This window comes from Enoplosus armatus, chromosome 17, assembly GCF_043641665.1.
Source record: "Enoplosus armatus isolate fEnoArm2 chromosome 17, fEnoArm2.hap1, whole genome shotgun sequence".
Lineage (NCBI taxonomy): Eukaryota > Metazoa > Chordata > Actinopteri > Centrarchiformes > Enoplosidae > Enoplosus > Enoplosus armatus.
Genome location: NC_092196.1, coordinates 6805705 through 6826470, shown reverse-complemented (window position 1 = coordinate 6826470; position 20766 = coordinate 6805705). Strand labels below are relative to the sequence as shown.

The following is a 20766-nucleotide window of genomic DNA, read 5'->3' as shown; positions in this document are numbered from 1 at the left end:
CTCTAGAATAGTAAAGCAGATTGTTAAGTGCTTCTGTAGAGACGGGGACAGGAGGCCGGGAAGAGTAAATACTAAACAGTCACTCCTCACACAGAAGTAGGAGTGACGTCTGAGATCCACACATTTGTATTCAGAGAATACACTAAATGTCACTAGTGGCATTTTTGACTGTAAATAGCTTTGCAGCAGAAGTGAGGGTTCTTGTTGGAGTCATTTTCCTCGTACTTGTCGCTGTTCTACACCTAATGTTGATTGTAGCTTTAAAGGCTTTTTATTTCAGTATTTTAGGATGATGGAGGTGTACGCAGCGGCTCCGTACGTGGATGCATTTGGGGATTAAAGTATACAATTATGTTTTCTTTTGCTTATTGGGACTAAATGATTGTTCAACACTGCAGCACAGCCCATTTTCAGCCCACTGAGTCTGAGCTTTAATAAAAAGGGGTTCAAGTGCATTAAAAAAGGCCAGTCTGGGTGAAGCATTCTGGACACCGCCGCCCAGTTAATGATCGAAATATACTGCTGATGTATTATGTCCATAAAAGCCTCTGTGAGAGACTCTGTGGCCAGCAAGTCTGAGCTCAATTTATCATCGGTGTCACCCTCGACCTTTATGTTGTGTGCTGCAGTAAAGTTTTCCTTTGTTGGGAATTTTTCATTTTGTTAATGCACTTTTTTCCCTTAATCCATAATCTATGCCGGGGATTTTGGTCAGAGCTGCTCAGTTACTCGAAAGTCAAAAAACATTGCTTCTATTACAAAAAAACGTGCCATTCTTTGTCTGTTGATGTGTTTGTAACTGTGGCAGCTGAGTGAAAACAAATGCCTTATTTCGAGCTTTTTAGCAACATTGTTTTGTAAGTTACTGTTGTTTTTCCTGCTTCTGTGGCATATTATGGATCCTCTGAAGAATCTGGTGCTTGATTGTTTCAGCTGTAATTCAATAAACGTTTAAAGGCCCCCTGTGGCAGGAGAGTGAACTGTATATATATACATTAAAGAGCTACTAATGGTCTGCAGTAGTCCAGCCTGCACCATAGTCCCCCAGTGAGTCCATCCTCCCGCCAAACGCTGACCCAGCCTTTTCCACCAGCTCCTCCAGCCGCCTGTAGCCTTTGTCTGTCATACAGCCTCCCCAGCAGACCGCAGCATAAAAGAGGATACTTGTCACCACAGACTGGTAAAACATGTGCATCATTTTACTGCAGACGTCAAAGGACCGAAGCCTCCTTAGGAAAGAAAGCCGGCTCTGTCCCTTTCTGTAGAGGGCATCTGTGTTCAAGGACCAGTCCAGCTTATTGTCCAGGTGCACACCTAAGTATTTGTAAGTCTGCACCACCTCAATGTCCACCCCATGAATGTTGACTGAATGTAGACCTGCAAAAGTCCACCACCATCTCCTTGGTCTTGGAGGTAGGAGGCAGTTCTTATCGCTCCAGTCCCTGAAGGCCTTCGTCAGGCCCCTTTACTCCCCTTCCTGCCCATTCCTGACACACGCCATAATAGACATCATAGTATTTCTGGATGTGGCAGGACTCAGAGTTGTACTTATAGTCCACTGTGTACAATGTGAACAGGAAGGGAGCTAAAACAGTCCCCTGTGGAGCCCCAGTGCTGCTCACTGTCGTCCCCGAGACACAATTACCCAGCCAGGTAATCTGTGATCCCCGAAGCACAGGAGGGATCCACCCCCATCCCTTCGAGCTTGTCCTCGTAATTCTTTGTAATGGAGCATTTGCAAGGATCTGACTTCTTGCAGCACTGTCTGTGATCAGATGATATTTAATATGTTAAACTAAATCGATATGCGTCTGCTTCTTACGTAAGACTGTCTTAGCATGCAGAGGGGATGCTTGTGAAATATTGAACCAAAGTTAATATTATGATATTGAGAGAAAAGAAGAGATGAGAAGAGGGAACAAGAAAGAGATTAAATAAGTGTGTGTTATGAAGCTGTTTAACATTCCAGTCATGTCTCCAGTTAGTTTATGGTGCCATCTAGTGTACAAGGCTCTCTCTCTCTCTCTCTCTCTCTCTCTCTCTCTCTCTCTCTCTCTCTGTCTCTCGCTCTCTCTCTCTCTCTCTCTCTCTCTGTCTCTCTCTCTTTCTCTCTCTCTCTCTCTCTCTCTCTCTCTCTCTGTCTCTCTCTCTCTCTCTCTCTCTGTCTCTCTCTCTTTCTCTCTCTCTTTCTGTCTATCTCTCTATCTCACACACACTCTCTCTCTGTGTGTGTCTCTCTCTCTCTCTCTCTCTCTCACTCTCTCTCTCTCTCTCTCTCTCTCTCTCTCTCTGTCTCTCTCTCTCTCTCTCTCTGTCTCTCTCTCTTTCTCTCTCTCTCTCTCTCTCTCTCACTCTCTCTCTCTTTCTCTCACTCTCTCCCTCTCTCTCTCTTTCTCTCACTCTCTCCCTCTCTCATTCAAGACACCTTTACTCCCGTCCTCCCCCTCGTTAGCCCGGCCACTAAAGTTACTATCTCTAATGGTGTTTGCTTCATCGGAGTCGATGAAGTGTTTCAGATGCGGAGCAGAGGGACACTTAGTCCGCTCCTGTCCGGAGAAGGCTGAAGCACAGCGGCCCGCTCCTGCCGCTGCTGCGGGCGGGGATCCGGCCACGGGGGCTCCGGTGGTTCCCCCGGCTCCGGGGGCTCCGGTAGTTGCGACTGCCCCCGCGGGCGGCGGCCCCCAGCTCATTGAGACACATGAGCTGTCTGATGTGTGGAGGGGTTTTAACAGGAATAACAGGCAGTACACCTGGAGTCACTCAAGAGGAAATGTTTTATCTCTGGCCAGACTGGACCGCCTCTATTGTTTTAATCACCATGTGAACATCTTTAAGAGAAGTCACATTCAGCCTGTGGGCTTTTCTGATCACTGTCTTGTCTCCTGTTCTGTTTTTATAAAAAATGTTCGTTTAAATAGCGCCTATTGGCATTTTAACACAGCTCTTTTAAATGACCAGGTTTTTAGAACTGCTTTTAAATTGTTTTGGTGTTCCCACAGAGAGAGCAAACCTGCTTTTAGCTGTATTCAGCAGTGGTGGGATTTTGGCAAAGTACAAATTAAACAACTTTGCCAGCAGTTCACTCGCACTAGTCACTAGAGACATAACCCGGTCTATGAAGGATCTGGAGACGGAGGTAGTAGAACTGCAGACTTTAGCAGAGTCTACAGGAGATCGAGGGCTTTTAGACTCCCTCAAGTCCAAAAAATCGGCCATAGCCAGCATGCTGGGCGTTACGGCACAGGGAGCTCTGGTCAGGTCTCGTTTCCTGAACATCTCACAGATGGACGCCCCCTCTCAGTTCTTCTTTGGGCTGGAGCAGAAAAATGGACAAAGGAAGATCATTCATGCTTTACGATCGGGTAACGGCTCGGAGATCTCAGACTCATCTGAAATCAGGAAGTTTGCTGCCGGTTTCTACAGAGACCTCTTTAAGAGTGAATGGTCACATAATCCAGATGTGCACAGCAGTTTCCTCAATGGTTTCCCTCAGGTAAGTACGGAAGCAAACCGTCACCCCGAGGCAGACATAACTCTGCAGGAGCTGTTCACAGCCATGGCGAGTTTGCAGAGCGGCAGAGCTCCGGGGATGGACGGCCTTCCTGTGGACTTCTATAAGTCCTTCTGGTCTGAAATAGGAGAAGACCTGCTCGAGGTCCTGACAGACAGTCTCCAGAGAGGGAGGCTACCTCTGAGCTGCAGGAGGGCCGTCATCACTCTGCTGCCCAAGAAGGGAGACCTACAAGACCTCAAGAACTGGAGGCCAGTCTCTCTGCTGTGCACGGATTATAAAATCCTGTCCAAAGCTCTGGCCTTGAGGATGAGAGAGGTGATGGCGTCCATCATCCACCCCGGCCAGACTTACTGTGTGCCCGGCAGGCTCATAAGTGACAATGTCACTTTAATTCGAGATGTTTTGGAACTCTCCAGTTCATTGGCTATAGACTTATTTATTTATTTATATACGGTCTTATTTCCATAGACCAGGAAAAGGCTTTTGACCGGGTTGAACACCAGTACTTATGGCAGACTTTGGCTGCCTTTGGGTTCAACCCAGGCTTTATAGCCAAGATACGGGTTCTCTATAGTGACATTTTGAGCGTCCTGAAAATAAATGGTGGCCTGAGTGCTCCTTTTAACATCCAGAGGGGGGTGAGACAGGGATGCTCTCTCTCTGGCATGCTGTATTCTGTAGCCTTCGAGCCTCTGCTTCACAAACTGAGAAATGATCTTAGTGGTGTGTGTTTCCCTCATTGTAATGTGCCTTTTAAGTTGTCTGCGTATGCTGATGACCTTATTGTGCTGGTCAATACACAAAGAGATGTGGACATTTTAGCAGACGCTGTCAACAAGTTTGGTTTTATCTCATCTGCAAAGGTAAACTGGGGGAAGAGCGAGGCTGTGATGGTGGGGGAGGGGCTGGGGGATCGGCTCAGGCTCCCTGGTGCTTTAGTCTGGAGGAAGGGAGGGCTGAAATACCTTGGAGTTTTCCTCGGCGATGAGGCCTTCACAAGGAAGAACTGGGACGATGTCCTTGAAAAGGTTAAAGGTCGGCTCTCAATGTGGAAGTGGCTTTTACCAAAGATGTCCTACAGAGGCCGTACCTTGATTTTAAACAACCTTGTTTCATCTGCCCTGTGGCACCGGTTGGCCTGCGCCGATCCTCCAGTTTCTCTCCTGGCTCAGATACAAAGGGTTTTAATTGATTTTTTTTGGGACAGGATGCACTGGGTCCCACAGAGTGTCCTCTTCCTTCCTAAGGAGGAGGGGGGGCAGGGCCTGGTCCATTTAGCCAGCAGGGGCGCTGCTTTCCAATTTTCCAATTCCTACAAAGACTGCTTACTGGACCAGAGGACACTCTGTGGAGACCTTTATCCTGTTGCATCCTGAAACGTTTTAACAACCTGGGTCTAGATTTTAACCTGTGTTTAATGGATACCACTGAGATGAGCACATTGTCCCTGCCGGGTTTTTATAAGAGTGTTTTTAGGGTGTCGAACCTGCTGAAGAAAGAGAGACAGGAGAAGGCAGGTTCCCTGTACTGGCTCCTACAGGAACCCGTCCTGTTGGGCACTTGGCTGGATTGTCCCAGCTGGGGAGGGGCCACACTGTCCAGACTGCTGCAGACTGCAGGGGTCTCCACGCTGGGACAGGTAGTGGAGCTGTCTGGGCCTCGGCTGGAGGACCCCGCTAGACTGTACCGTTGATAAAAGAGTTTATCAACGGTACAGTCGCTCCAAACAGAGAGGATCCGTATCCTGCCATCTGCCTGGCCCCGGATTATAAAAACTGTAGCGGACCTCTGATGGAGCCTGTAAATCCTGCCTCCCTGGAGGGGGCCTCAGGGAAAACCTTTTACAAACTAATGGTAAAAACTTTGAACAGAGACAACTTAAACGGACGGACTGACACTCCATGGAGGAGTTACCTGGGTCTGGATCCCAGATCAAGACCTTCATGGAGGTCTTTGTACAAACCTCCACTGTCAAAAAAACATGCTGACTTGCAGTGGAGGATCCTTCATGGAATCATAGCAGTGAACTCCTTTGTGTCAGTCATCAATCCATCTGTGGAGGACAAATGTCCATTTTGTGACCAAAGAGAGACTGTCTTTCACTGTTTTTATGAGTGTCACAGTCTTTCTGCACTGTTTCTGTTTTTACAAACTGTTTTTACCAGATGTGGAGAGGTTTTTAACAAACAGATTTTTATTTGTGGTTTTAAATACACTCGCCAGCACAAGCACAAATGCCAGGTTTTAAACTTTGTTTTAGGACAGGCCAAGATGGCGGTGTATGTGAGCCGGAGGAGGACGGTGGAGGACGGGTTGATCGTTGATGTTGTTCCTGTGTGTGTGAAGATGATCAAGTCCAGAGTCCTGGTTGATTTTAGCTTTTATAAGGCAGCAGGTGACCTCGTTCCAGCAGGTCTGGGGTTTTAAAAAGGTTCTCTGTTCTGTGGCAGAGGGAGAACTCAGCTATGGAGATGTGCTCGTCTAAGTTATTTATTTATTTATGGAAGGTTTTTCAATGTAATTTATTAGGCTTTATTTCTGGAAGGTTTTTCAATGTAATTTATTAGGCTTTTAAATGTACGCTGTGTACATTTGAAGAGCAGCTAATAAAGTTGATTTCAAAAATCAAAAAATCTCTCTCTCTCTCTCTCTCTCTCTCTCGCTCTCTCTCTCTCTGTCTCTCTTCCAGGACCTCTTATCTATTGAACTATAAATCATTAAACCAGGAGCCAAAGGTTTCACCGTTTGCTTCTTTACTTCCTGTCTGGATTCTCTCTCATACATGCATTGAATAGAATAAAATACAGTCATGACGTTTACCACACCACACCTACAGTTCATGGGGAGTTTACCAACTCTCTGGCATGTCAGAGAGAGAAAAGCAATGTACAGTTTGACAATAATAAATCTGTCAGAGCTGTGGGTCGAGTGGAGCTCACGGTGTATTACAGCTTGGCAACATGGGGTCGGGTATTGGACTTAGTGCCAAAACATGATTGCTGAAGTAAGGAAAGAAATCAATAACTTTCTTTCCGCTCATCTGAGGTTTTGATTAAATATGGCAGAGCAACTCCCTTTTCTGTATTTCATACCAAAATGTAGGGACACCACTGCTTCTTTTTTTGCCTTGTACAATTTGTGCAAGGAGGATTTTGACATCTAGAGTGATTAAAGTATAAGGATTATAGGATTTTTAGTACATATGACCACGGAATTCTGCATTAACCAATCAAAAATGAGGAATATTAGTGATATTACTGTATTAAAGGATTGGGATTGAGCAAATCATGGATTTCAAAATATGCTCGAATTACAAGTGCCCTTGTGACATTTTCATATTCAGTCAAGTGAAGTCAGTTTCATTTATATAGCCCTAGTGCTAGCCCTATGCCCCTAGGGCTTTACAATCTGAACAGCAGACGAACCCCACGGTCTTTAGACCCTCAACAAAAGGAAGAAACCTCAGAGGGAGCAACAGAGGGGGGATCTTCACTTCTGTTTTCCTCAGATATTATTGCAGCTCCATGGCTGCATGTGCAGGTTATTTTCAGGCATTTAGGTTTCCACAAGCTACTAATGTATTTTGTATGGACAACAAGTTGTTCAGAATCAGCTGGAAAAACTGAACACTGATTTCTTTGTGACCCATCTTTGGATGTAAATCCAGCTCTTGAAGAACTGATATTAAAGATTAATGTTGGTGTTATTATATATTTCTTGTCAACAAATCCCACGAAAAAAAAATACCTAAGTATTGTCTGTGCATCCAAAGCCTGATACAGATTATTCCTCTGGGCCAAAGTCTAATCCCCAACAAATACACCATTTACTTCTGTTTGAGTAATGTTTGCAAACTACAGCATCCATCTGTTTTAGGAAATTAATTAACCTTTTTAAAAAATGAAAGTATATATTCATGACCTACATATGAAGATATAGTATCTTTATACGTAGGTATGTATACGTAAGTATTGTCTGTGTATATATATATACATATATATATATATATATGTATATATATATATGTATATGTTGTCTGTATACTGCATATTGAATTTGTACATTGCAGAGTGAAAACAGATCTCTGTTATAGTCTTGAATAACACATACAATGTGGCAGATGCACACTCACACACACTCACATGCCCAGACAGTCAGGGTTTATAGCATGTGTCAGTGTGTTTTATGGTTGAGCCATGTTTAATTATTTACTCCGGTCTTTCTCAGGCCACAGTGGTGTCGATTACCAACACACTGAGCTGCCTCCTCTCCTCAACTCCACGTCCACTTCAATACGATTAACTCTCTTTTCTCACCGAGGCTTTGGCATCATTTGCTGGATGATTTAAGACCTGCAGACCCTCTCGAGGTTTCACTGACAGCTGCACTACTCTGGATATAATAATGTCGGGGATGAATAGTGATCAGCTGCATCGCTCCACCTTGGGGATTTACTCAGTAAGTAACAAATTCTTTTGTGTGGGCTAGTGGCTCAAATTAGACAACAAACTTACCTGCAAGTAGGCGGGTGCAATAAATAACCACAGGAGTAAGAGCCTTGTAAGAGTGGTCTGTCCTTAGTTTTCTGGTTGATTTCTTTTCAAGAAACTCTTCAGGAAACTCTGGAGAAAACATTTCTCGGTTACATAGGAGTGAAGCTCTGTTCAACTTTTTGAAGCAAACATGATGTGAATTCACCTAGTCAGTTTTAAATTCAAGGAGTATTTCCTTTGCTTAAGAACAGGAGAGATTTGAGTCTGAGGCTGCCGGTGCTGGGAGGGAGAGTTTGTGCTCATAAATACAGATTGAATTAAAGATGGATTTTATTGATTCTCCTTTAGGTGGGTCTTAAAGTTTCTCTGACTTTGGAAATTCAACAGAAAACTGTGGTGTAAATGTGTGTGTGTCTCTCTCTCTCTCTCTCTCTCTCTCTCTCTCTCTCTCTCTCTGTGTTTGTTTCCCAAACAGAGCTTGATGGATGAGTTCAACCCCAGCCTACAGAAACTGGTTTCACTGGGTAACAGCTACATCCAAGCTTTCCAGGGTAAGAAAGAAAGACAGAAAAACAATCTGCTAATCAGAGACTCTCTCACTTGTGGGTCATTTGTGAGTGAAATTCGCACACTTACCTTTATAAGGGCTATAAACTAAACAAACTGTAATGGCGGTACACAAGACATGGGAGCTGTCAGGCATCTGTTTCATTATACTTAATTCCAAAGTCCACATGCTTTGGGAATATCCTGGCGCTGTTATAGCCTTGGTTATGGGCCTGCAACCGAGGCCTGCAGAGGTTGTTATGACTACATTGTCATTGTATAGACAAACTATATTTGATTTCCATATATTATATATGATTTCTATGCTCTATATCTGACTGTGTTTCCTTTAAGTCCTGTAAGGAAGAGAAGAGCAGAGGTCATTTCAGAGACAGGATTAACATTTTTAATTTGAATCTGAATGTACAGTAATTGCGTCTGTATTTTATGACTTAATTATCCACCATCATAATCACCTCTAATCCCAGCATTAAATATGAAAGGCCTTTAAAATGTTGCAAATGAAATTCAGCTACAGAAGCAGGTTTACATGGCGATGCTTTTACACATCATAATACATTACAGGTGTTTTGGTTTAATATACGCCAGAGCACCAATGCTACGTCATCAACAGCTGACGTCGCACCACTGCACCAAAGGCCTGCAGACTTCAAATACAGATTACGATGTCTCTTGTTCTCAGTTCTCTCTGTGTAGAGTCATAACATCACGACATGTTGATGAGTTCAAGCCAAGAAGAAGAACTAAAAAAAACTTTGAGTCTGAGTCAGATTTGACTGATGCAGCTTCTCCTCATACATACAAAAAAATGTATTTCTCAAATAGGTAGTGGATGCTGTTCAGACCCTCCCTATCCATTGTTATTAAAGCACTATCACATAGGTGTTCATTACATTTCATTAGTCTCACAGCCCAGGGGAGGGTTTGATTGGTTGGCGTTGGCTGTAGCCCCATCTGTCCAAAAACAAGGCCAGTTTCTTTCACCTCCAGCTAAAGCTCACTCAAGTTAGAAAGAGCAGAATACTTGTGCACAAGGATAAATGGGGCAAAGTGAGTAAATCTAGCTTGAGCCACGGCTAGCTCTGGCTATCTCATCTAGCTTTAACTGGATTCAACTGTTTTATTTGGAATTATACATTTCTGTGACATTAAACATTTTATATGTTAAAACACTTGTCAAGAAGTGAGATTCTAGTCTAAAGAAACGTTTGATTAAATACTGTATTTGTATATGTTGCTGTATTTTGGCTTTGTAGGGCAGTATAGTAGAAATATAGCTGTGTCAATAGCAGGTGGTAGCAATAGCAGAGTGAAGACGGATTTTATGGTTTTATTGCTTATCAAGAAAAATGTGATTTCACTATAATTTTATGCTACTGTTTTCTAAGTAAACATATTTCCAAATGATTGCAGAGAGATAATTGTGTGTATGGTAATTTGAATTATTGAATAATTTCCTTTATTGTAATTAATGGTTCTGTCAGGGAAACGAATTGTTCCAAATGAATTTGCATCTCAAATGACGATTGTGTCTGTGTGTGTTTCAGCTTTTGCTCTAACAAGTGAGGCCTACTTCAGTGCACTTTCAAAGATCGGAGAGAAGGCTTTCCACACCTTGTCCTCACACTCTCTGGGTATGTGTGAACACACGACTGTGATTACTGAGTGGAAACACAAAGAAGTTGTTTCTGTATCTACAATCCAGGATGTGAGCGGTTCGTTTATGGCCTTTTGTGACATTAAACACTTTTCTTCGGTATCATGAAGACCAAAGTTTACCCTCGAGCTGCACTTTATTGCTCCTTTCACAACTACTAAGAACCAGTGCACGTGTAATGTGTGTGTGTGTATGTGTGTGTGATTATGACAGTGTGTTATAAAGACTACAAGACTTTTACTTAGAGCTCAGACTGAGTTAATATTTGTACTGAACTCAGATCAAAAACGTGGCAGAACCGTCTAATTAGATTCTTACTCATGACAACAGTTAGGTTCAGAGCTAAACACAGTGAACATTTGAGTCTGTTTTTTCTTTACGAGAGTTCAAGCCAAGAGTGTCGGCAGAGTGGGTATCAGACGCCACCAGGCAACATGAATAATAGACGATGACAGGCAGCGGGCCGCGCTCCGTTCACTTAACCCAGCCACTCTGAAGGGGAGTCATGTTAGGTTTAGAGGAGTTTAGAGGCGGAAGATGTTGTCCAAACTGGATCATTAGTGTACTCTCACTGTACAGTTTCCTCAGTGAGGAAATCCCAGCATGCATTTCAGGGACTAAACGAGTTCAACATTTCCAGAATATGATGTTGTGACATGGTGAAACCTGATATTTAAACTGCTTTGAGCTTTGATCAAATGTTTAGGTCGCTCACTATGTATGTGGGTGCACAGCTACGCAGGGAGCTAAACACGATTTCAATAAAGGTTGAAGATAGCACGTTGGCTTTTTACTGGAGGCACCGTTTGACAACTAATTCAATGATAGATTCCATAAACATCATCACAGGTTGCAAACCACAAAATCATCCACATAAATCAAAGGTAAAATTAAACAGCTACAAGGAAACTGGTTTAATAACAGTATAGATTAGCTGTCAAATGAGTTACATTGCCCCTCATGTCAGGAAGAAACAAAGTATCACCAGTGGGAGATTAACTTTAAGTCCTCATAGGAAGTACAGCACAGTGATTAATCTAGTAAAAATACACATATTGCATACAATGTCATTTATTGTTTTCTAGTAATATATTAAGTATAATGTAACGCGTAATGTCTTTAAGGAGACATCCTGGTTCAGATCTCTGAGAGCCAAAGAAGACTCACCATGGAGCTGGAGGGAGTAGTAAGTTACATCAACACCACACTGCGTATGTACGAGCTCTTATGTGCCCCATTTTCTCATGTGTTTAATATGATTGTGTGTCTCTTTCCAGTTCCACTGGTTCAGTGTGGAGGTTCTTCAGCAGATGGACAATAACATAAGACTGGACAAAGACTACATATCAGTGAGTGAGGGCCAGGGCAAAATGGGACTCATGACAAGCTGCTATCTCACAATTATTTCCAGGAGTTATCTGATGAATTCATTTATTGATATATAGCTCACCGACCTCCCAGATGATGAAGACTGAAGAAGCCATTAGAATGAATGGGAAAACGTCTTCGTCTTCATTTCCACTGGATTGCTAATTTAAACCTTACATTGTCCTTGTCGTCAATTTCTTCTTCATTCCCCAGATGTAGGCGATGACTTGATGATGGAAGGAGACTCCGCTGATACTGACTTTTCACATAATATTCTTTATTTGCATCAAAGATCAGGATCAACAGGCATGCGCATCTTAACCTGGACAGCACCCGTAGCCGAATCAGTACTGCTGCCTCGAACACTGTTCAACCTCGTCCTTTATACATTTAGACATACATAGGGTCCTACTATAACTCATGAATCCATAAACTTATATTTCCCTAGGGTCCCTCAGTACCCCAAAACCTATGATATACAAGTTATTTGGACAACAGTCTAGGGGTCAAGGAAAAGAGACCTCTATAGCATAACTCCCACATTCCAAGGGAGACACCCAAACCATAATGAATCTTATCAGTATGGGGCCCCAACATCTGCTAGTTATTTACCTGGAACACTGCATACGTGACAACTTTGTACTGTGTCATTTTATGAAAAGATTGCTTTTATGATTCGTATCAAATAATACACATCATCCTACAGTGCCTGGGTGACTGACTTGATTTTACGCAGACGTGATGTGAATTCTCTGTCGTACAGGGCAGCAGGAAGCACTATGAGATGGAAGTCCACAACCAGGCAGCAGCTCTGGAGAGACAGCTGAGGAGAGGAGCCAACCAGGTTTGTAGCTTCTGTACCCTGGAGGAAAAGTACCAAAGTGTGCGAGTGTCCTTGTGCAGTATATATATATACTGTCAAATATATGTATCCTCAGGATTGTAGAGAGTATGTGCAGTTCCTCAGGGAGAGCCATGGCGAGGCTCTGAAGGAGGAGGAGAGACGACACCGCTTCCTGGCTGAGAAACACTGTGGCCTGATACAATCCATCGCTCACCTCATGAATAAGGTATACAACTTACTTCAAATAGCATTTATGAATTCAATATTTCATGGTTTGTTTTGTCTTATTGACTACAGGTGCCGAATGGGTCGGGTTTTGTCATACAGCTCACTGCAATGAATGTCAGAAGGACAATAACAGGAAGGCACTCAAAAGAGAATTCACAATAATGTGTAATGATTATGTGAGACTTTGTCGGTCCCCGTAGGGAAATTCCCCTGCTTTATAAGGTCAAGCACAGACCGGAGGCTTTGGAGGAAACAAACAGATACAGATTCAGTTTCCTCAGAGCGGGACTGATGCCACGCTAACAGGTCATCTGTTTGTTCTCTGGACTGTTTTTATTACACCACTCTAATGACCCAATCACATGTTTTATTGTGACTGACAGCCAAACCCTAGTTTTCATTTGAGGCTGTACCAGTGGTTCAGGGCTGACCTGACACACCTTTGTTTTTCCTGTTAATATTTAACATGAGAAAGTCAAAATGACAAAATGAAATGTAAAACTTATCAGATAAAAAGCCAAAACTTTGACTTACTAAGTAGATGTTTTGTCTCACTCAGTCAAAATGGAGACATTAAGACAAAAATCTGAAATAGTAAGTCAAAATTTTGAGATTGTAAGTCAAAATTATGACATAAAAAGCAAAACATTTTGAGTTATCAGAAGGATTTGCTTTTTTAAATCGACAGAAATGAGCTTCCATAAGTAAGCGTTTAATTCTGCAGCTTTAACCTGTTTGACCAGAACAGATTCGTATCACACAAACACAAAGAGACGGCAGTCTAATAGAAATGATGACATTTTTTATGTGCAACAACAACAACAACAACAGTACTATCAACAAATAAAGACGGCCACTGTTTATCATATGTGGTTTATACAGTCCAGCACTGAACATACATTCGTGTATATGAGGCATTTTTTTGTGAGTGTTAACATAAGCTGCTGTAACATAAGCTGGTAACTCTGTCGACCCTCACTCATTGACAGGATTTTTTTAAATCTTCATGAATGTGTGTGTTTCTGTGTGTGTGGTGTCGCAGACAGGAGGTTCTCTCCAGCAGAGAGCTGATGCCTGGTCAGAGGAGGTGAACGCCACCAGAGGACCCGAGGCCCAGCGACCCGCCACTGTGGACAGCTCTGTGAGTTTACAGACATCAGCTGCTGTTTGAACTGAATTATTAAATCACTGAATTATTCCAGCAGGAGGCTGGTTTTGCATTTGAATCTTTCAAAACTCCAAGAATATGCTGCTGCTGGTGTGAGCTGTAATCCTGTCTTGGGGGAAAAATGGATGACAGAATTTGAACCAGTCGAAACTTTTAAACTTTTGTCTGAATTCATGAAGCAAATATTATATAAAAAAATAATATTATGATGGAACTGGGTGTTACCTGCACTAGGAAATGGATACTCATATAAACAGACTGTGCTATAGGGAAAGCAGTAAATTATTGCAATAATATTTTTGTTACAAGAGCGCCCTCTGCTGGTTGATTCAATTTGAATCCATCAGAATGAGTCACACCTCTGGCGTGTTTAAGGGAAGCTTTCTGAGGAGGATTAAAACTGTAGCTGACATATAAGGACAGAGATTACACATATGTGATCCTGATAAGTATTTTTCTGTCCAAACACCAACTTTAATCAAAATATAAACCTACACATCATCTGAATAAACGCACGCAAGTCTTTGAGTGTGAATTCAGACGACTCTACATCTCAATACAGTGGGATTAACAGCTTGGATAACTCACAAAAACCATGTGGTTCTTTGCATGAAAGCTGCAATTATGATTCAAGTAAACAACAAAGACGGCCCTGAGATAAACCCTGTCAGTTTCAGTCTGTTCCTCGTTGGGAGGTGACGTGCTGATGAACCCCACAGATCCCACGTCCTACTGTAATAACAATCGGAGGATTAACATGGATTCTGCGTTTGTTTTGGTTTGACGTGGGGATTTATCCTCGCTTATAACAGAGTGAAGCCTGTGAGCCACTTTAGACAGATATTTGAGTTGCTACAGTCACACACGACACACCTTTCTCAGTGTAACACACAGTAGATCCAACGCATCCTCCAGGACAAGCCGTAAGGTAACATTAACTGCTCTCTTCCACGTCCTGATGTTTGCAAGATAGATAAACATTACAACTGCACAGATGACTGACAGTCAAGCTGTTTGTGCTCATGCTTGTAATGTGTTCTTGGTTGTGCAGATGGGGATGAAGGAGGAGGAGGTCAGAAAGAGCAGAGAGGAGCTGACCCTCGGCAGCATACCATCAAGGGGTGAGTGGTTACTGTAACATGACATGTTCACTTTGTTTGAACAGGCAATAAGTCTAAAACGTCTACTTCTTAGCTGTTCAAGTGTGCAAAACAAACGGAAACAACGATATCATAAACCGATTTACATCTTCACACATTTCATGTCACGTTTTTCCCAATTTCAGAATGAAAGTATTTCTGTAACATTCAGCGTCGTTTGTAAATCTTTTGCAGCCTGTTTTTCCTCCGCCTGTACATCAGTGCTCATTTTTCCTTCACTCCACCATCCGCTTTATCATTCTTTAAGCCTTTTATCTCTCTCTCTCTCTCTCTCTCTCTCTCTCTCTCTCTCTCTCTCGCTGGTCCATCATGCACTTTCATGCCTCCTCATTTGTACTTTCCCTCTGCAGAAAGTCTGTTTAATTATTTGGCTGGTTTATCTGGAGTAAAAATAGATACAATAACCATGTATCAAAAACAGACAATAAACAATCTCTGGAATATTAAATAGCACTTCCTCTTACGTTCCACTTTTGCACCCTCTGAAACACTGCATGCATCAGGCTTGTTTGTAGGAACACAGTGGCCCAACTGATGCTCACTAGAGAGGAAAACAATGCCACCCTCTTTGGTGTAATTCAATGAATTGCATCCCCTGCCATCCAAGCAAAATAATTATGCGTAGAGTAACATATTTAGTAGTCTGCTAACCCTCTGAGGTATGAATACCAGGGCCATAATGAATAAAGAAATGAATGTGAGCCGCTTATATTCTTTAATTAATCATTTCACCAGAGATCATTCTTTGCCATTTAAGAGGAATAAACAGTCGTCTCTGCACTTTCATTTGTTATCTCTCCAGCCCCGTCTCCCCAGGGAAGCATTTCTTGCTCCAGAGCAGAGTCAGTGGGAGGTGGCGGTGGAGGAAGATCCATGAGGGCCCGTGTGGCCCACCAGCCGGGCGGCTCCAACCCCACCCTGCTGCCCTTCACCAGAGGAGAGATGATCACCGTGCTGGTCCAGCAGCCCAGGAACGGCTGGCTGTACGGACACGCTGACAGCGGTTCACGGTGAGAGATGTTCCCTTGTGCTCTGCCTTGCTTACACTCTGTCTATCTGTACCTCAAGTATAATATATGGTAGCCTACTTTTTTTGCTGCTGTACTGTCTGTTGCACACTGATGCTATTCAGTAGGTCAGTATGTTCACTACCAACAGCACCATTTAACTGTATTAAAAAGTGTCTTTGCAAATGATGTGTACTTTTAACATTCTTCATGACCTTAACAACTAATCCACTAACATCTCTAACATCTTTACTCTCTGGCTCTTGTGTTTTCAGTCAGGGGTGGTTTCCAGCCTCATATGTGGAAGCAGTGGATGATCCTCCAAGGACAACCAGCTCTGGGTAAACATCCTGTAAAATGTACTCGACAGGTGTGACTGTGAAGAAATGCATTGTCATATCTTACTGACTCTCACTATGCCAGACATCATAGCGAAAGACAAGGTTTCCAGCATTAGACTGCAAATTAGGTCCATCATAAATATGAAGCTACAGCCAACAGTCAGTTAGCTTAGCTTAGCATAAAGACTGGAAATGGGGAATTTACTTAATGAATATTATTTATTTCTGTTGTGGTGTATTTTGAACAACGCTGCCTTACAGGAAGTAGATTTGAATCAAAACCGTGGTCCAAGTGCATGTCACACATGGAAAAAGTATTCCATCCTTTTTGTTGCTGCCATTAAGAATGAATGGGGATATTTCAATCAAAAGACTAAACTTTCTGCATGATATTTGCCTTAAAAACCTGATACAGAAGCTCAGCTTGGAGCTCCCCCAGGCTGTCCCTATTGTTTTATGGGTCCAACATTATTGAAAGGGGGTCAGCATGAAACTCAGGCCTGGAATAATAACATGAACTATTTAAGATATTTGGGTGACCCATTGCTGTGAGGAAAACCAGTAGGAGGTTTTAAACTAAATCTCTGCTCGGTCACTGTGAACACATGCCACAGCTAAATGCCTGAAATGTGAATGTTAATGTAGCTCGAACACACTGAACGTATGTATTTGACGTGAAAAACATGCTTTAACTCATATTTTTTGTCTTCAAATTTAATATTTAATAATATAATATAATGTTTGAGGGACAATAAGCATTTCAAGAGGAAAGAGAGCCCAGGTGTCAAGTGAAATAACTTCTTAAACAAAGAAAACTTTTGTAATTTCACCAGCTCCGCTCTCCGAGGCAGCAGCAGTGTGAGAAACCGGCCCGACCAACAAGGAAGCAGCGGCCACAGCGGAGCCCCACCCCCTCCGCCTCCACCACCATCTCTATCTTCGAATAAGCAGTCCGAGATGCGACCAATCACACCGACTCGTGACAGAAGGGCTGAGTCTAATTCAGAAAACAAGGTATGCCTATCAATCAGTCTGTCTGATTATCGATCAGTGTAGCTGATATCAATCAGTTCTCTCTCTCCCTCTCATCAAAAGAATATCAATCTTTAAGTGGGGACCACTTTCTGACAAGGCACCTTTTATAGAGCCTTTATGCTGTAAGTTGTAACTAATGGCTTTATCAGTAGTTAATAAATCATTTAACAATGCTTTTTAGATCAGCGGTACGCCATTAATAAGACAAACTTTTGGGTTACCAGGTTGTGGAAGGTCCTATAGGTTGGTGTTTGGTATCCATTTATTTGGTAATAATACAGTTCTAAATGTGGGTAATTCATAAATGCTCATGGCTTTGATGGTGCTTGTCAGTCTGTCCAGCAGGGGAACTGCGGCAAGGTGCTGTTCTCAATGGCACCCCACCCGTCTTTCTGGTGGATGCAGGGAGGGAGCTCCAGCTGCTGATGGTGTATGGGCGAGGAGGTTGTGTGCATGTGTGTGTGTGTGTGTGTGTGTGTATGTGTGTGTGTGTGTGTGTGTGTGTGTGTGCTCTTGTTCTGGCATGCTGCAACGTGAGACTATTAAACTGAAGACCTATTCTAAGTCCTTGTGACTAAATAGGTCTGGTTCATAACCTTTAGGGGGCTGCGGTGTGATAATACTGTCAATGCCTTTTCTCTTTGGTGCTATTCAAGCACACAGTGGTTTGAATAGCATTTCCATTTCTGTCAGGGACATAGTCTGTCAGATATCTTGACTGGCAGAAGCTTAAGGTATTAAATGACCCTCCTAAACTGTGATATTTTGATTTATAAATAAATTTTATTTTAAAGCAAATCATCACACTATACTAGTATTCAAAAAATGGTTGGTATATGCAATGGTAGATCCTTCCTGAAGCCTTACCCACAGTGCAGCCATCCTCCCGCTCCACCATTCCCATTTCATTGTGACATTGATGCATTTCCCTTGATGTCTCTGCATGCTCTCTGTCGTTGTTGCTCTCTTGTCCATCTCCATTGTAAAAGTGGGATTTTGCAGCTTGTGTCAACCGGGCGCCTGGCACAACACATCAATGAGCAGCTTGTGGGAGGACCGACTGAAAGCAGAAGGCCAAGGGGGTCAAGGGCCTCCATTAGTGCATGTTTGTGTACATTTTGTGGTTGGGATTGGCCCTCACTCACCCATACCTTTCTGTTATTCTTTCTACAGAGATCAAAACCACATGGATCACAACCAGAACTCTTCCCAAAGTAAGATTAATGTAACTGTGGCTCTGCTTTGAAAGCACACACAGGTTGTGAAATGTTCAAAGAGAGGCCACTCAGGTTCTCCTCTACAGAAACTAATGATATTTTTTGAAGTATATCATGAACCCATTAAATCAGAGAACAACAGACGAGGGCAGTGATCTAAATGGCACAGAATCGCTTTCCTTCCATTAGAGTTTGAAGTGCAGTTTAGTACTGAAACCATTTCAGTTATGGCCATTTGGGAACCATGACTATCACTCTCGCTCTCACTCTCACTACAGGTGAACAGTTTGCTAGATGATGCTTGTACTGTACTGTGAAATGGAGTGCTCATTTCTCTTGTTACAACCTTTGCTGTTGGGCTCAATGATGTTATTTAGGGTCAGAGCATTTTCTGATATTGGTTTTCACCACTCTGTCTCTTTTTCCTCTTCTCCCAACATTCATGTCCCTCTCTCCTCTACTCTTTTTTATTTCGAAGGGGTACCAACCCATTTGCAACAGTGAAGCTGAAGCCCACGTCCACCAATGACAGATCGGCCCCACGTTTAAATCGACGATGACATCTTAACCCTGAAACGAAGGCTGTCATCGAGCTTGATAGTTCACTCTTGGCCTGAGTATATGGTCGGAGTGGACCTTGAGTGGAGGTTGTTTTGTCAGCTAGTGTTTTCATACTTTGTCATGCGTCTGACAACAGTCTGTTTGCCATAGTGTCCTTCTGCATAGATACACACAAAGTTGGAGAAAGAGGACAAAACGTTTTATAAATATTTGAGAATTTGCTCAAGGACTGAAGATATTCATACTTTTTGTAGCCTGTAATGTTGCTCTCCTTGTTGACGTTTTCATTATTGGCTCTGGTTTTATGATTTGTAAAATAGTAGGAATGAATCACTGTGATACAAGTCTATTTATATGACCTAAACTAATATGTGCATTGATCTCACCTGCTCGTAAATCATCAATCCTTCTCTTTTTATTGGCACTGAAATATCTGACTGTGTGAATGACATAGATGTTATGGAAATAAATGATCACCGTCTGTGATGTGTCTGTAGTGTACAGTTGATGTTAGGAATCAGTGCTAAGAAGGTGTGCATCAAAATGTACATTGTATGTAAGATCTGTCATTTATAGCTCAGGGATGGATGCACGATGCCATGTAATGTATGTAGCTGCTTCAATGATCTTTTTTATGTTTTAGGTTTTTATTGCCGTTGTTATGCATCTCTACCATTTTTCTCTACCTGATCTACTGAATTAAGTCCATTAATAAATATTAATTGCATTACTAATGTACTTTGGAAAATGGCTTGTAGAAAATGAAAATGTAACCTCTGACAGATAAGGTAATACCTTGTAAAATAGGATAAAATGAGCCAGAAATGTAATGAAAAATGCAGTGCATTCATGGATAATGTAATACCATCTTTCTAGCATCATATAATTACTTTAACCAATGTGTCTCACTTTATTAGCAGGTGTCATTAAGTACTGGTGGCATAACGGTAATATTGATCTATAATGTAATTTACAGTAATAACTAACAAGAATAAAATGTTATGTTATTACATAATGAAAACTACTGGTATTACATCATCATTTAAAGCCAACTTGATTTCAAATCTTCAATATTTGTCTTTTGTATGAAACATAATAAATAAGCAACAATAAAAGTTAGTCAGGTGTTATTTTTAAAGGTTTAACAGTCAAAAACTCATCAGGAATGTGTGTGTGTGTGTGTGTGTGTGTGTGGTTTGATCCGAGTTGACCGACAGTGGCCTGGTAACGAAAGCAAACAACCCATCCACTATCATCAGATTAGCTTCCAAATGTTGCTAAATTCTGATTGGCTCACAGACGTATGTGACAGCTCCTTTTTCTGTTGGAGCCCCGCCCACTTCAGACCAGTTGGAAGAGCTCAGACAAAACAAAAAAATACAGAAAATCTCTTGTGAATTAACCAAAACTGTTTCAACTTTGGCAGAAAATAGTGTTATTCATGCAGAACCCCATCACTCCTGGTAAGAAGCTGGTTGCGAAAATGTTATCAATGCCTTTAAATTGTCATACTGTGTTAATCAAAGGGACATTTCATAACATTTTGACACTTCACTGCTTTTGAGAAGCACGTTGTCACGTTGAAGAATTTCCACATGCCACTTCC

General features: G+C 42.2%; 1 protein-coding gene across 1 annotated transcript; it reads left to right on the top strand.

The window, feature by feature from the left end:
• Positions 1-7918: 7918 nt before the first annotated feature.
• Positions 7919-19159, top strand: baiap2l2a (BAR/IMD domain containing adaptor protein 2 like 2a). The gene is made up of 15 exons (XM_070923797.1): positions 7919-7972; positions 8483-8558; positions 10122-10208; positions 11356-11417; positions 11509-11580; positions 12363-12443; positions 12538-12669; positions 13714-13812; positions 14891-14960; positions 15802-16009; positions 16282-16347; positions 16609-16611; positions 17181-17361; positions 18556-18596; positions 19078-19159. The coding sequence occupies exons 1-15, from the start codon at positions 7919-7921 to the stop codon at positions 19157-19159; spliced, it is 1314 nt and encodes a 437-aa protein (XP_070779898.1).
• The last annotated feature ends 1607 nt before the right edge of the window (positions 19160-20766 follow it).

Excerpts from the sequence above, each read along its gene's own strand:
- baiap2l2a (XM_070923797.1), top strand. The coding sequence starts at position 7,919 with ATGTCGGGGATGAATAGTGATCAGCTGCATCGCTCCACCTTGGGGATT. Across the intron at positions 11,418-11,508 it reads CCATGGAGCTGGAGGGAGTA|TTCCACTGGTTCAGTGTGGA; the intron begins GTAAGTTACATC and ends GTCTCTTTCCAG. Across the intron at positions 14,961-15,801 it reads CGGCAGCATACCATCAAGGG|CCCCGTCTCCCCAGGGAAGC; the intron begins GTGAGTGGTTAC and ends TTATCTCTCCAG.